A 15,793-nucleotide genomic window follows, 5' to 3' on the forward strand; every position below is an offset into this window, starting at 1 on the left:
CGTTGCAAATGAATATTTAAAAAAAAATATTGTTATTGAAGTATTTGCAAAATTATATAACAAAAACAGAAAAAGAACAATAAGCGTTAAACATTAACATAGTGCAAAAATTGATAATTCCCCAAACGGCTCTGTCTTCACAGACCATCGAGAATGACAAAAAACAAACACAACACTTACGCCCCCCCATCCCTCGGAAAGCTGCTACTGCTGACATTTTAAATTAAATTTCCCCAAGAAAGTCGACGAACGACTGCCACCTCAGGGAGAACCCTAACATTGATCCTCTTAAGGCAAACTTTATTTTCTCGAGGCGAAGAAACCCAGCCATGTCACTAACCCAGGTCTCTACGCTCGGGGGCTTTGAGTCACTCCACATTGACAGGATCGGTCTCCGGGCTACCAGGGAGGCAAAGGCCAGGACGTCGGCCTCTGTCACTCCCTGGTCTTCTGACATCCCAAAGATCGCCACCTCGAGACTCGGCGCCATCCGTGTTCCTAGCATCTTGGTTACTGCCCGGGCAAACCCCTGCCAGAACCCTTCAAGCTTTGGGCATGCCCAAAACATATGGACATTGTTTGCTGGGCTCCCCGCACACCTGCCTTCCACCCCAAAAAACTTGCTCATCCTCGCCGCCGTCATGTGTGCCCAGTGCACCACCTTAAACTGTATTAGACTGAGCCTGGCACATGACGAGGAGGAATTGACCCTACTTAGGACTTCCACCCACAGACCCGGCTCTAACTTCCCTCCTACCTCCTCCTCCCACTTGCTTTTAAGCTCCTCCACCGGGGTTTCCTCCGCCTCCAACAGCTCCTGGTAGATATCCGACACCTTCCCCTCCCCCGCCCAGGTACCGGACACTATCTTGTATCCCCCGTGGCGGCAGCAGCAAGAAGGCCATCACCTGCTTCCTCAGGAAGGTTCGCACTTGTAGATACCTAAAGCTATTCCCTGGCGGCAATTTAAATTTGTCCTCCAGCGCCTGCAGGCTGGGAAAGCTCCCATCTATAAACAGCTCTGGAACCTGCCATCCATCCTACCCGGTAGAACCTTTGATTATTACATATCGGGGTCCAGACCGACGCGCCCTCCACCCTCTTGTGTCTCCTCCACTGCCCCCAGATCTTCAGTGTCGCCATCACCACCGGACTTGTGGAGTAGTGGGCCGGCGAGAACGGCAGAGGTGCCGTTACCAGCGCTCCCAAACTGGTGCCTTTACATGACGCCACCTCCAACCGCTCCCATGCCGACCCCTCCCCCAATACCCACTTGCAAATGATTATTAATGTAATTGTGGTTTGTGGGAGCTATGCTCAAAATATTTTTATTTCCTATATTAGTAACTACTCTACAAAATACAAGACATTGGTATGACATACCTGGAGTATTATACACAGTTTTGCTCCCCTTAATTGAGGAAAGATGTAGGGGCATTAGAGGAAATTCAGAGGAGGTTGACTAGATTGATTCCAGAGATGAGGGGTTTGTCGTACAAGGAGAGATTGAACAGTTTCGGCCTATACTCCCTTTTAGAAGAAGGTTAGAAGAAGCAGGGTAGATTTAATTGAGGTATACAAGATGCTAAAAGGTACGGATAAAGTAGACGTTGAACAGTTGCTTCCTCTTGTGCAGGGCCGGATTAAGACCCTTAGAGGCCCTAAGCACTTAAAAGATTTTGGTGCCCCCATATATATGCAATTCAAAATATAAACAATAATAAACCATAAAATAAAATTTTATTTATCGAAATTAAACAAAACTTACAGTAAGATAGAAAATAATGTTTATTTTTGTATACTTCCACTTTATTTATATTTGAAACGTTTTCTCCTACTTTTTTTAATTGCAAAGTCTTTGATCAGATCCTCAAAACGAATCTTATGTAACACATCTGCTTCTATACTTAATAGAGATAAGGCATCCAGCCTGCCTTGTTGCATAGTTGTTCTGATGGGATTTTTAATATACTTCAACTGAGAAAATGAACGCTCAGCTGAGCAATTTGTGACCATTAATGTTAAAAATATAAAAATATACGAAAGCCAATGTCTACATTTGGAAAGGCACACTCAATATTGTCTTCTACAATTATTTTATAAAGTTCAGCATGACTGAATCTTGTTTTTACATTTTTTGTTGCACTGAACTTATGGCGCACATATGAATGAAACTGCTTTCATTTATGTGGGGGGGGGGGATTTTTTTTTTCCTTCGATTTCATAACCCTTGGCGGAGGTCTGCACTCTTGGAGTGCTCGCTATTATTGTATATATCTGTATGTAATTTTTTCATTTAATGTGGGGGCCCCTTTTTGCGGATCCTGGTTCAGCTGCACCATTTGCAGTACTGCACCATATGGCCCATGGACCATGGTAAATTCGGCTATAGAAAATTTCTGTGGTGCCCCCTTCCCTTGATACCCTAAGCACCTGCTCATTTTGCTTAATGGTTAATCCACCCCTGCTCTTGTGGGCATTCTAAAACGAGAGGTAATAATCTTAGAATATCCTATTCTAAAGTAGTGAGAAAGACTTATATTAAATTACATTTATAGGTGGTGCCGGACCAAGTACACTTCCAACAAGCGTATTTAAACAGATGGAAGCTACTTCAACTGAATTTGAGGTTGACAGCTTAATATAATTTTTAAAAGCCAGTTTTAAAATATATCTGGGGCCTGAAATTTAACATTTGTTGGGGCAGGCTCCACTTAATGATTTTGGATAAGTGCTGCTGAACCAAGAGATGAAAACGTCCCTCTTTGTCCCATGAGTCCCCACGTACTCATTGCCAGCACCATCTTTGTGCGTGGCACGATCCTTCCTCACAGAAAGAAATTGACAGAACCACTTACAAACTGGCAAAACGCATGTTTCATAAGCGTTCCTGAACTGATTTCAACAAAACAATGCAGGCTCACGTGCAGGTATCGGTAGTGGAAAAGTACTTATCAGAAAATATACAAGTGGGCGCCCTATCCGTGTGGGGCATAACCTCCATCTTGTGCCATTCCATCCCATAATGCAGTAGGCGGCACTGCCCGGCGCCATCTTTGAAGGGGGCGCCAGCCACGCTTCCCCCATGACCTGCTATCATTTAATCTAAAGTACGTACTTTCGTCTTTTCACATTACATTCAGTTCTGAACGTAATCGGGGGGTAAAGGTGATGTTTTAAGATATCTTAATCTCGTCGAGGGTCAATTTGGGAAGGGGCTCCGGAACCAAAGAAACCGTCCCGCTCTCTTTAAACCATTAATGTGGGATCACCTTTGCTGCAGGATCCATCTTTGTGGGGGGCACCGGCTCTTCCTCCCTCACCCTCCGTCAGGCGACAACCCGCCGATTACACGCTTTCGACAACCGATAATCCCCTCCCCCCCATATCTATCTTTTGAAGCATTGTTTATTTACTTTTTGTCCTGCGTTTCGTGCGGACGAACAGCCGATAACCCAACTAAATAAAAATATATTGGCGCGGCGCGGCCTCCGCTGGTGTTCCGACCCGCCCGCTCTGGCGGTTGAGAAACCGCACGTAACGTCAAGTAACGACCCAGGTCGCCGTCTGAGGTTGCATTCGCTGGGTCAGTTTTGTGTTTTTAATGAGCTGTTTGTCGGCACGAATCGAAGCGGGCTCCATGTGAGGGGCGCCATTTTGTAGCGGGGCGCCGCCCATAATCCCGCGGGTGGCAGGCCATCTTTGAGCGGGGCCTGGAGCTATCCTTTGGAACGTGCGTCTTTGCCCTTGCCTGTTAACCCTCTCCCATCCACGCGGTGTGATCCTAATGATTTCTGCGCCCCCGTTCCCGTAAGTGAGCTCCTAGCCTCTTTTATTATTAGAGGGTCCGGGCGGGTCTGTGATCAGGATGGGGAAAGGAGATGCCTCCTCCCTGTGTTTGTGGGGGAGGGAACTGCCCCGCTGTATCCCACAGTCCCCCGGGCGGGTGCCCGGATGTGGACGGTGGACGATGGCGGCGCCCAGCGCAGCGGACTCCCCGAGCCGGAGCTGGACGAGCGCGGCGGCCGAGGCCCCGCTGGAGATTGCGCCCCCCGCTTGGGCCGAGCTGGCGGGAGACCCATCCGCCGAGCCGGCCAACCCCAGCTGGACGAGCGGCCCGGCTGAGAACCCGGCGCCCAGCCCCAGTCGGCCGGCCGCCTGCCGCGGGATCTCCTGGACCCCGGCCGAGACCAACGCGCTGATCGCCGTGTGGGGGGACGAGCGGCTGCAGGACGTGCTGGAGGGCAACCTGCGCAACTCGCACATATTCGATAGGATCTCACAGGCCCTGCGGGAAATGGGCTATGAGAGAAGCGCAAACCAGTGCAAGGAGAGAATTAAGGTACTCGGGACTCTTAACTAGCAAAGTAACTAGTGACCAGCTTATTTAGTACTCTGTAATTGGCGCTCTGTGGGTAGTAACCACCCTCTACTTGCGACCACGTTGCAACTTACGTTACAAATGCAAGGTACTAAGTAATATTCTGCGTTAGTAACTAGCATCCTAATTTTCTGTCATTAAACACTTTCTGTAGACAATAACTAACTTTCTGCAGTCAATAACTAATTTTCTGCAACTAATTTAATGTTCCCCAGTCAGTAACCAGATTTCCACAACCTACTAATGCCCTGCAAGCAGTAACTAATTTTCAGCAATTAATTTGATGTTCTCCAGTCAGTCAGTGGATTTCCACAACTAAGACTTGCAGTCAGTAATTAATTTTCTACAGCCAGTAAGTAGTTTGTCACAGCCTACTGCGGTCAGTAATCCATTTTCTGCTACTAATTTAATGTTCTCCAGTCAGTAACTAGTTTTCAGGAACTAATTTAAAATGCTTTTCAATTAATACCTTGTTTATTAATTGATTCAGCTTGGGTATTTTGTAGAGTGTTTAGGAGAGAAAAATAAGAACGTTTTCAGCAACTAATTGGTGCTCCCTTAGACTTGGAAATGGTAACTGGTAGAGTTGCTGGACCAGAGGATTAACTATAGATCATAGAATTTACAGTGCAGAAGGAGGCCATTCGGCCCATCGAGTCTGCACCGGCTCTTGGAAAGAGCACCCTACCCAAGGTCAACACCTCCACCCTATCCCCATAACCCAGTAACCCCACCCAACACTAAGGGCAATTTTGGACACTAAGGGCAATTTATCATGGCCAATCCACCTAACCTGCACATCTTTGGACTGTGGGAGGAAGCCGGAGCACCCGGAGGAAACCCACGCACACACGGGGAGGATGTGCAGACTCTGCACAGACTATTACTGTTTCTTGGCCAAATGGGAGTTAAACTTTTACCTCACTTACAAGATCAGTACACACATGGAAAGTCAATGACGGCTTACCCGTCCAAAAAATAAATTGCAATTTCTTTGCCATGAAATTGATCCTCAAAAATGACTGTCATTTTCTGTCTACCCACAAATCAACTCTACTAATCATCTCTTTTTGCATGAAGCATTTACTGACATCTCAGCTAAATTTGAATTTTGACCTTTTGTCTGATTCCCACATTTTACTTTAGTAATTTTTCAGATCTACTTTTGCACCCTTGTTCTGTCTCCGTTGCCCCCTTCTAAGGTTGCTATGACTGGATTTCTGCAGACTTTTAATTCATTTGACACTAGATCATCCATATGCCTTGGTTTTGGATTGCATCCAGGACATGAATTAATCTCATGTCTCAGTGTCTTGAATTGACTGCAATATTCAAGGTGTGGTCTGACGAGCATATTGTACGGCTTGAGAATGACTTCTTACAAGTTGCACTCTGTTTTTCATATATGATTACTACACCAACTGTTTAATTAAAGGCCTACTGCAGAAACTTCACACAATATCTAGTCCGACATCAGTGCTATACTAATGGAGTGTTACGCTACTGGCGGTGCCATCTTTTGAATGAGTTGTTCAACTGAGGGCCTGTCTGCCCCCTCAGGCGGATGTAGGATGTCCCATGGAACTACTCTGAATTTGTGCTTGCGTTAAGGCCAACATTTATACATCAGCCACCGTCACTAAAACAGATTACATACTGTTTTACTTCAGTGGTGTTTGTGTGTCCTTGTTATGTGCAAACATCCTGGATTGCAAAAGGGACTATACATCAATACTTCATTGATACTGAAACACTTTGAAAGATTAATACAAGTTAGTTATTTTCAAGTAATTAATTTTAGTTTGGCTGATATTAATCTCTGATCAGATTTCATAGGTGACTAATATATTTAGTTTTATTAAATAAAGATGGGGTGCAAAGGTTCGGCAAATACCGGCACTATCATTAAACAAACGTACATTAAGAATGGTCCGTATTGGATCAATAGCTGTTGTAGTAAGATATTCTTTAGGAGTGTAACCACTCCTTTTGTGTGGAATAATAAAGTCCAGTTCATGACATCATTATGGTGAGGACATTTCTTGGGTTTTCATGTTCTGATATCAGCTTAGCATATTAAAACATCTCAAGGAGGACATTAAAAATGCCTTTTGTCGTATTTGTCATCAGAGAAAGCAAGAACTTGACTACATTTCAGGAGAAATAAAAACAGGCAGTGGAAACCCACAGCAGGTCAGTCAGCATCTATATAAAGGAAATGAACAGTTAATGTTTTGGAGGATCTGCTTTCACACCCATAATTCTCTTGAAGTTTGGTTTTGTGACAAATTTAACAATGCTACATTCGCAAATATAATTGAAATTCTATACCTGAATCAATACATTAGGGAAAGTGGTAATCTCAACCAGATTCTGATCAGTAGAACAGACCTGCATTTTTGGATTGTAAATCCATGACCACCAATCTAGCTGCAAAAAGCAATTTTCTTCTTCAATTAAAAATTATATAATCAGTAGTTAAGGGCTAGTAAGGAGTAGCTTGTATCTTGCACTGTGTTGATCTCACTTGCGTGGCACCCTGAACATTACCAACTCTTAACCTAAAATATCTGGGCAATAGCATACAGTGATCAATAAGTAGAATAACTACAATGCAGAAGGAGGCCATTTGGCTCCAAAAGAGCACCCAACTTAGGCCCACGTCTCCACCCTATCCCAGTAACCCACCTCTCCTTTTGGACACTAAGGGGCAATTTAACATGGCCAATCCACGTCTTTGGACTTTGGGAGGAAACCGGAGCACCTGGAGGAAACTCACGTAGACACTGGGAGAACGTACAAACGCCACACAGACTGTGTCCCAAGGTTGGAATTGAACCCAGGTCCCTGGCGCTGTGAGGCAGCAGTGCTGGCCACTATGCCACCCAGTTGCATCCCTTATTGCACCAACCGTTTGCACCTCTAAACATTCACTACAAGAAGTGTGAATTTGTGTTTATAACATGTTTTTTCATGGCTGAAAGCAATTTACAACAAATCCACAATTTTTTTGGAGTGTAGTAATTGTTCTGTAGGCAGATGCAGTAAACAATTCTCACAAAGCAAGGCTCCACAAATGAATGAGAAAGTAATGTTTGCTGGTGCTGGCCTCAATCTTCTGCTATTTGTATAGGGCTATGAGATCCTTTTGGAAGAAAAGTAGGCCATTCAGCCCCTTGAGCCTGCTCTGCCATTCAATTAGAACTAGATCATGGCCGATCTTCTACCTCAATGCCATCTTCCCACCCTATCCCTGTATCCCACATGGTGTCATTAATATCTAGAAATCTATTAACATCTGCTTTGAACATACAAGAAGTACAGTTAACATTTCAGGTCAATCACCTTCTACCCGAACAGTACATCTGTAATACCCTGCACCTCCCGAGCCTAGTCAATGCCACTTGTACCAGCATCATGCACACATATAGTGTCTCTCTCAAATCCTCATTTGGTAATCACAACCTCGAGGGCCGAAGGGCCTGTTCTGTGCTGTACTGTTCTATGTTCTATGTTCAATCCTGGTGACAAAATAAACAGGAGTGCATTTCATTTTGCTCCCTCTTATTCATGCAGAAACTGGTTTGCTGTGGTATGAGACACCTGAAAGGAAGCTGAGTCACCATTTAGTTAGTTGCCTTTAGTGTCAACCCCTTCCTTTTATATGGTTTAGGTTTTAGGTCACTGGATTATGAAAGGAAATCCTCATTTTTTTTAAAGAAAAATGATGGAACCTGAACTTGCAAACAGCATAGAAGAGATATATGAGGGACATATCTTCTCAATTCTTAACCAACACAAAGTGATGTTAGTAAAATTAGGAAATGGTAAAAGTCTACCCAATGATTTGCGTGCTTAGCTGGCTCAAAGGTCCAGGTTTGAGCCTTACATTGTGCTGAGGTGATCTTCGGCAGAATACGAAATTGGAATTGCGTTGTAGAATATGAGCAGGGTTCAAAAGACAAGGCTCTGGAACCTATGCATGCTAGCAAGATGGGCTGTTGAATTGAACTTGTATTGTTTTCAGTTCATTTTTGCCCTTATTACTTTTAAATCAACTCCTAATCTTCCTGTGGGTTGAGTAATGAGTCAATCCCCTAACTCAGCCAATCCCGCCTAGCTGTTGGGATATATGACATGACGTACATCATATTTCTCATCAGTATTATGTGTTGCCTCGGAAGTTGGGCTTTTATGATTGGCAGGAACGGAGTGTCTATGAAAATATATGCAAAACTAGCAACTCCGAAATGGAGCAGAGGCGCAGTGGCCTGTGAAATAATCATGTTTAAAAATTAAATACACACCCAATTTCGGCAGAATCATCGGTATTTGTTTCATCACCTACAATTTCAAATTTAATGTGTTGCATCTTTCAGAATGCATCAAAACTGCTGAGATTTTTAAAAAACGACACTCACTATGCTGCCTCATCACATAACTGGAGACATGCAGGGGTTAGAATATCTCTTGATTTTAATTTCCTTTCCTAATTATATATTGTCTCAATCAACATAATGAAATGAAAATCGCTTATTGTCACGAGTAGGCTTCAAATGAAGTTACTGTGAAAAGCCCCTAGTCGCCACATTCCGGCGCCTGTTCGGGGAGGCTGTAACCATTTGGTTACAATATTAACACTACAATTATAATGTTCTAAGCATATTAGATAGCACAATGCTATTTTAGACCAGTATTCCAAGAACCTAAATTATTGTTAAATCTAAGTTGCACACCTCTGTTGTGAATAAAATACTGTGGGTGACATTGTTTGTTGGCAGTTAACACAAATTTTAATTTGTACCATACTCTATCTCTATTTGTCTGGTTTCCAGTGTGTGTCATACACTAGAACATACTGTGGATTACTCAACCTTTGTCAGGAGAGAAGTTGGGTTAATGTGTGTACACCTTTTGTCAGCGGAATATTCCCCCTCAGCACACCCCAGACTTGGACAAAAGTCACTTATTTCATAATTACAGGGTGAACATCCTTGAAATCGCTGCCTAGCATGATGCTGAGTGTGCAGGTACCACAGTGGTTCAAGAAGGCCTATTAACAAGCTACTTGGTCCACTTGGGAATGGGCAAACAAAAAGCAGCCGTACCAATGTTGTCCATGTTTTCTAGATAAAATAAAGTTGATATTTTTGGATGCATATTGTTTGAATGGGAAATTACTCCAAGTATTCAAGGAGCTTCAAATTATTTCCATTACCTTATGTGAGAGGTTACATAATCATGTGATGTCTCAAAATAGGCTTTTGGTCTCAAAAGTGTAAAGGTGTCAAATCATCATGCATCAGGATCCTGGTGGGAATATTTAGTCCTGGACTGTATATGAGAGGGAGTAAGGAATCAGTATTTTATTGTAATTTGCTGTGAGCTCTTTCATGGAAAGAAGCATAACTCTATCCCACACAGTATGAGAGGTGGTGACCAAACTAGTTGCTTTGCACTATTCCATCACTGTTGTGGTAGACATCTGTAACCATGGTTTGATAAAGTTGATATTGGGAGAGAGAGTGGCACCTTTTCTGTCTTTCCTGTTAATCTTGCACGAATAGGGTAATTAAAAATAATTGCGTATATCCAGCTTTTTTGCCAAATAAATTGAAGAGAAAATCTAGGCTTGTAATGTAGGTGAGCACAAAGAGAAGGCAAGGTCAAGTAAGAATTGGTGATTAGGAGTTGCAGAATTTGGGTTTCTGAATCTCTGCCTGGTGGGTGGACAGCAAGACTGAGTGTTCAGGAGTTACCACAGTTACAGGGTCCTGACAGAATGAGTTGTTGTGATGAGTTTTGACTTCGATATGGATCTTTGTCAACTGCTTTTGAGGTCTGACTTGTTTCTTTTCCCACACAGACTCTAAAGAGGTGTTATAGTCGGGTAAAGGAGCGAGGTCGCGGTAAGAGAACCTGTAACTACACGTTCCAGCAACTGGAGCAGGTCTTCGGGCGGGTGCCTGTCGTGTGGGAGCCGCACGCCTATCAACCAGTTCTTATTGACAGCAGCGGGCTGTACCAGGACACAAAATCAGACACTATTAACCTGGATGAAAGCCGGGAGGTGCAGCCAACTCAGTTGGAAGACTGGGGAAACCAGAAGCCAGATTTGCTCATCAAACAGGAGCTACTTATGAACCAGAAGCAAGAATTGCAGACCTATCAGAAACAGGATCTCTCCACCTACCAGGATGCAGATGAGGACATAGGTAAGAAACCTGTTTATTTAATGCTTTTAAGTAAAATCAGTGGTTTATACTGTCCATGGGATCTGTGGCATTTGATAAGGGTCTGTATCTTTGTTTTAGATCTGGTCAAACTTTGCCAATGTTTCCATAGGTTAATTTATTACCTTTGAATGATACTGATCCATGAACGTCCCAGGTCTTCAGAGAGTGGAGCCAATATACAACTGTACTTCACTTAAAGAGCAGGGACAATAATCTATTGTCAACAATAATTACCCGTGGCCATCAAAAGGACTTTCAACAATGCCCTCTGGCTACCTGTCGGGCTGAGTAAGAGTCAGCTTCACTCTCCCTAATCAAAGGCCACTCGGCCAATTGTAATTCCTGCTGTCCTGACTGAAATCAAATAACAGCACAGACCGGGGATTGATTGAGATGGTTCCTGGTTCAGTTCCTCTCTAAACTTTTTAGAGAACAGTTTGACCAAGCTGGATCCTCCCATTCTAAAGGAGTGTGTTCGGTCATCAATGGCATCAACATTCCTTTAAATCTGAAAAAATATTGTCTTTTTTAATCACAGTGCTCCATTCCACAGGTTTGCTAAGGGAGTTGTTGAATATAAGGAAGGCACGGGCACTTTCACTTCCCTGCGGAACTTGCCCCTCAGATTGTTTTCCCTTCAGTTGTGTTCTCCCTGCTCCTGAAGGTTCATGAAGGAATATCTTGGCATTCATTGTCCTCTAGTACTTCGTCACTCTTCATGTATAACCGTAGGCAGTGAAAGCTACACCCTGATTGATGATCGGAGGCAACAGTGCTAAACTTGATACAGTCTTCACCTGATATCCACACACGTGCGCACTCTAGAAGATAATCAACAGCAAAAACCTCTGATTTTTCTCTCCCCATCCCACCAGTTAATTGTCTTGGATCGTTGAGGATAGCAGAAGTACTCCTACAGGTCCTTGAACTCAGCGCAGATCTCACATTCAGCCTGTGAACCCCTTAATAAGAGTAAGGAAAATCGGAGGGGAGAGCTGTGCTTGAATGGCATTGGCTGTAGAGGGTATAATAAAAATGTGACGCCAACCCAAACATGCTTCGTTTAAAAAAGAAAAACTTTTTTAAAAAAAGGATCCGAAACATAACCATTTTCTTGACAAACTTTTCCTCTTTCTAGTTTTTTAGCATAAAATTCAATTGACTATGGAGGGGGGGGGAAGGGGAAGGAGTGTGATACACAAGAGAAATTGGCAGCACTCCTTATGCTATTTCGTGGCTGAAAACACTCAAGAAAGTCAAAGTTTCACTTCCACTTTGGAGTGTGGGTAGGAATGAGTGCAAGTTAAAATAATACAAAGGCAGCTTTCTCAAATGTGACTTGAGCCCTGCTAAAAATCAAACCTCTCATTCCCAGTGAATTCTCTCTCCCAGTCTGCAGCCGCTGAGACAGGTCACCAATGCAAACATGTTGGTGCCAGTGTTGTGCTATTACGCCAGCTGCTGCTCCCATCGCTGCTGCAGGATGCGGTTGCAGAAATTGACACTTTTTATTTTGTCTGTCAGAACTGTTCAAGAACCGCCAAAATCAACAGCAAAATGTTACTTTGCGTAACCTACAGTGAGGTGAGTTTCCAAAACCAGCCGTTAAGACAGAAGCTTGATTTTAAAACTGTTTCCAGACATTGATCCTTACACAGGGAACTTAAAAGCACACCTTACACAAAGAAAACATTTCAACGTTGTACCTTACAGTGCTGCAGGCTGGTTTGTTTGTTGGAGATTGACCAGGTCACATCACTGGCACGGTTTTGTCCGTGCACAGATGTTGTGCCTTTCATTGACTTTAAAATGAGACTATAATGGCACATGACTAGTGCAATGACTTTACAAGCTTCTATTTGTCTGACAAATGGATTACTAGTAGTTACACAACATTAAAGAGTGTTGGTAAAAGAGTAACACAATTAGTGTTGTGTAATATAGTTTGTGTGTGCTCTTAATTCTACATCTCCAATTAAAATGCAAGTATGTGTTTCCACAGTAGTGAGAAATATAAAAACGGAATCGTGGAAATCTGAAATAAAACAAGAAATCTTCTGACATCAGTTCCTTCTGAATTTTGTACCAATATAGTGTGAGGGCATAATGCTGGAAATTAAATACTGGTAGAGTCATATCTGTCATGAAGATACAGCTCACCAAAATGTCCTTCTCTTTCTGATGTGTTGTCTATACCTGTCATGCATTTCCAACATTTTGTTTTACATTCATTTCAGATAATCCAGCATTTGTTTCAGAAAATCCAGCATTTAAAGCTTTTCCACTCATTTCCCCAGTGGAAACCTGTTGTATCTTTTAATGCTTTATGCTCTATTATAGTAAGATGATCTGGCCAGCACAGTGGATGTAAATGTCTCCCCTCTAGCCAATCTGAGTTGCCCTGTTGTCCTCACTTTTTAGATCTGTATGAATTTTCCAAAAGTCTATATCCCATTGGTTTTAATCCCATTGGGTGTTAAAGTAATGCTGATCAGAAGATCCAGACTATCATCTACAAGTGTGGTTCTAAATTGCACCTCTTGATGGCACCAATAGCTGCAGTCAGACAGCCGACTTGCTGGCACATTATCCTTATCAATGCTAGTAGGATTTAAGTGAAGTACACTAAGGCATGAGAAATTTCCATAATACATCACTTGAGTTTTGGGAAGCATCTGGCAGTAAGTTCCGTTCTAAATTTGCGCTTCTGAACTTGGGTAATGTTTCGGGAGAGCATTTTGACTTGGGGCTGAACGTGACGGCACCGGCTATGGCATTGTTTGTAGTGGCGGCATATTCAGAGGGTCACACGCTAGGAATCGTGATCACAGCATTAAAAAGCATTTGCTTCAATATTTGTCCTTTAGATCATTGCCTTATCAGTGCTAAATATTCTCTGACTTCACTCTACCATATTGTTACAGAGAAACTTTTCACCGTTCTCATTGTATGGAAATTAACTTATCTAGCTGGTTAATATAGAGCCTTTGTTAGTTATTAATAACCCTGGGTTTTCATTTTCTCAGATTTTGGGGTGAGAATCACTTGCTCTGCTTGTGTGTTTATATTGATATCCCATCCAAATCCACCATTCCACTGGCTGAGTTGAATAATTCTTTGGCCAATGTTAAAACATTAAAAAGGGAGGATAGATCACCACAGTCTGTATACAGTTTGTGGTAATGCTGGGAAGCTCTATATCACATGTAGCCCCCATGGCACAGATAAGGGTCCCAGTGGGTCATATTTTCTGCCATTGATACTGTAGCATGTATTTGTTGAGACCTGCTCCTCTCTCCTAGCGTGCAAATGTATCTCATTTGGGAGATATTCTATGCTTGTTTTTTTAGGTTGAAGGTTATGTACACAAGTCCTTCCTTCTAGAATCCTTCAATAGTAGACCCTGGAGTGTTGAGTCAGCAGACAAAGTTCCATCCAACAACACTCATTCCTCACCAGATGAGAGAGAAGAATTGGGGCCTTAAGTGGAGCATAAAAAAGCATAGAAACATTGTAAACAACTGGTTAAATTTGGCGTATCAATTTTCAGTGAATGGTGCACCGCTATTGATCCTTTCTAAGTTGGACAGTTGAGAGAGAGTCGAAATAAAGGAGAAAAGTAGCCCACTATGTTGTCACTCAATCCTAATTATTTATATATTGTCTGTTATAGCATTTACTGGGACAAATAAATGGGAGAAGCTATGTTAGAGGCAGCATGGGTGTGCGGGCACAGGGTGGGGGTAAGACCATTTGTATTTTTATGACTAGGTGTGGCTTTCCTATGGCGATGATTAGTTGTGCGGCACTGTGGCGCAGTGGTTAGCACTGCTGCTTCATGGTGCCAAGGACCCGGGTTCGACCCCGGCCCTGGGTCACTCTGTGAAGTTTGCACATTCTCCCCGTGTCTGTGTGGGTCTCACCCCCACAACCCAAAGATGTGCAGGGTAGGCGGATTGGCCACGCTAAATTGCCCCTTAATTGGGAAAGAAACAATTGGACACCTGAAATTTAAAAAAGGGACGGGATTCCCCCCCCCCACCCCCGGCCGGGTCGGAGAATCGCCCGGGGCCGGTGTCAATCCCGCCCCCGCCGTGTCCCGAATTCTCCACCCCCCCCCCCCCCCCCCCCGAGATTCGGCGGGAATCGCGGCGCGCAAGTCGGTGGGCCCCCCGCGGCGATTCTCCGGCCTGCGATGGGCCAAATCCCGCCACTGACAGGCCTCTCCCGCCGGCGTGGATGAAACCACCTACCTGACCGGCGGGATTGGCGGCGCAGGTGGGCTCCGGGGTCCTGGGGCGGGGGCGGGGGAAGGGGGGGCGCGGGGCGATCTGACCCTGGGGGGTGCCCCCACGGTGGCCTGGCCCGCGATCGGGGCACACCGATCGGCGGGCGGGCCTGTGCCGTGGGGGCACTCTTTTCTTCTGCCTTCGCCATGGTCTTCACCATGGCGGAGGCGGAAGAGACCCCCTCCCCTGCGCATGCGCCGGTATGACGTCAGCAACCGCTAACGCTCTGGCGCTTGCGCGGACTTTACGTCGGCTGGCGAAGTCCTGTCGGCCCCGGCTGGCGTGGCGCCAAAGGACGTTCACGCCAGCCGGCAGAGTGGTAACCACTCCGGCGCGGGCCTAGCCCCTCAATGTGAGGGCTTGGCCCCTAAAGATGCGGCGACTTCCGCACCTTTGGGGCAGCCCGACGCCGGAGTGGTTCACGCCACTCTGACACGCCGGGACCCTCCGTCCTGCCGGGTAGGGGAGAATCCCGGCCAAGATATCAGGGAGATTCAGTGCCAATGTTTGCCTTTGATCAGTTTAAAAGTGTGAAACTGCAGAGCTATTGAGGGCTGATGCATACTAGTACATCATGGATTTAAAAACGGTAAATTCAAAAATGAGGGTGGTGACTTTGCTGAATGCTTCCCAGTGGAGGTGGCTCTGTTTTTAAAAAAGAAACCTGAGTATAAACAGAGGCAAAGCAGTTACAACACCAGAAATCCAGGGACACAGCCCCATTTCTCCTGTGTACTTTGGCCTTTGACACGGTTACTGTCAATCTGCTGTACTAGTCAAACACATTTTGTACAGTCACGTCCTGGCTTGAACAGTTTGCTTATCAGTTGGTGCCATAGTAACAGCCTACCTTGTAAAAGGGAATCAAGAGAAATTTTCCTCTTAAA

At 44.4% G+C, this 15,793-nt stretch overlaps 1 protein-coding gene across 3 annotated transcripts in view; it reads left to right on the forward strand.

Annotated features, from left to right (window-relative positions):
- Window positions 1–3,942: 3,942 nt before the first annotated feature.
- The window catches only part of LOC119953842 (myb/SANT-like DNA-binding domain-containing protein 2), a 32,014-nt gene continuing 20,163 nt past the window's right edge, over window positions 3,943–15,793 (forward strand). For 2 of the 3 annotated variants that reach the window (XM_038778400.1, XM_038778401.1), the window contains exons 1-3: window positions 3,943–4,342; window positions 6,512–6,574; window positions 10,248–10,596. In XM_038778400.1, the coding sequence (XP_038634328.1) occupies window positions 3,971–4,342; window positions 6,512–6,574; window positions 10,248–10,596 (784 nt within the window). In that variant the 5' untranslated portion in view covers window positions 3,943–3,970. The remainder of the gene's footprint in view (window positions 4,343–6,511; window positions 6,575–10,247; window positions 10,597–15,793) is intronic. The other variant, XM_038778402.1, reaches the window with a different exon arrangement.

This window comes from Scyliorhinus canicula, chromosome 19 (assembly GCF_902713615.1).
Source record: "Scyliorhinus canicula chromosome 19, sScyCan1.1, whole genome shotgun sequence".
In the NCBI taxonomy this organism is placed as follows: domain Eukaryota; kingdom Metazoa; phylum Chordata; class Chondrichthyes; order Carcharhiniformes; family Scyliorhinidae; genus Scyliorhinus; species Scyliorhinus canicula.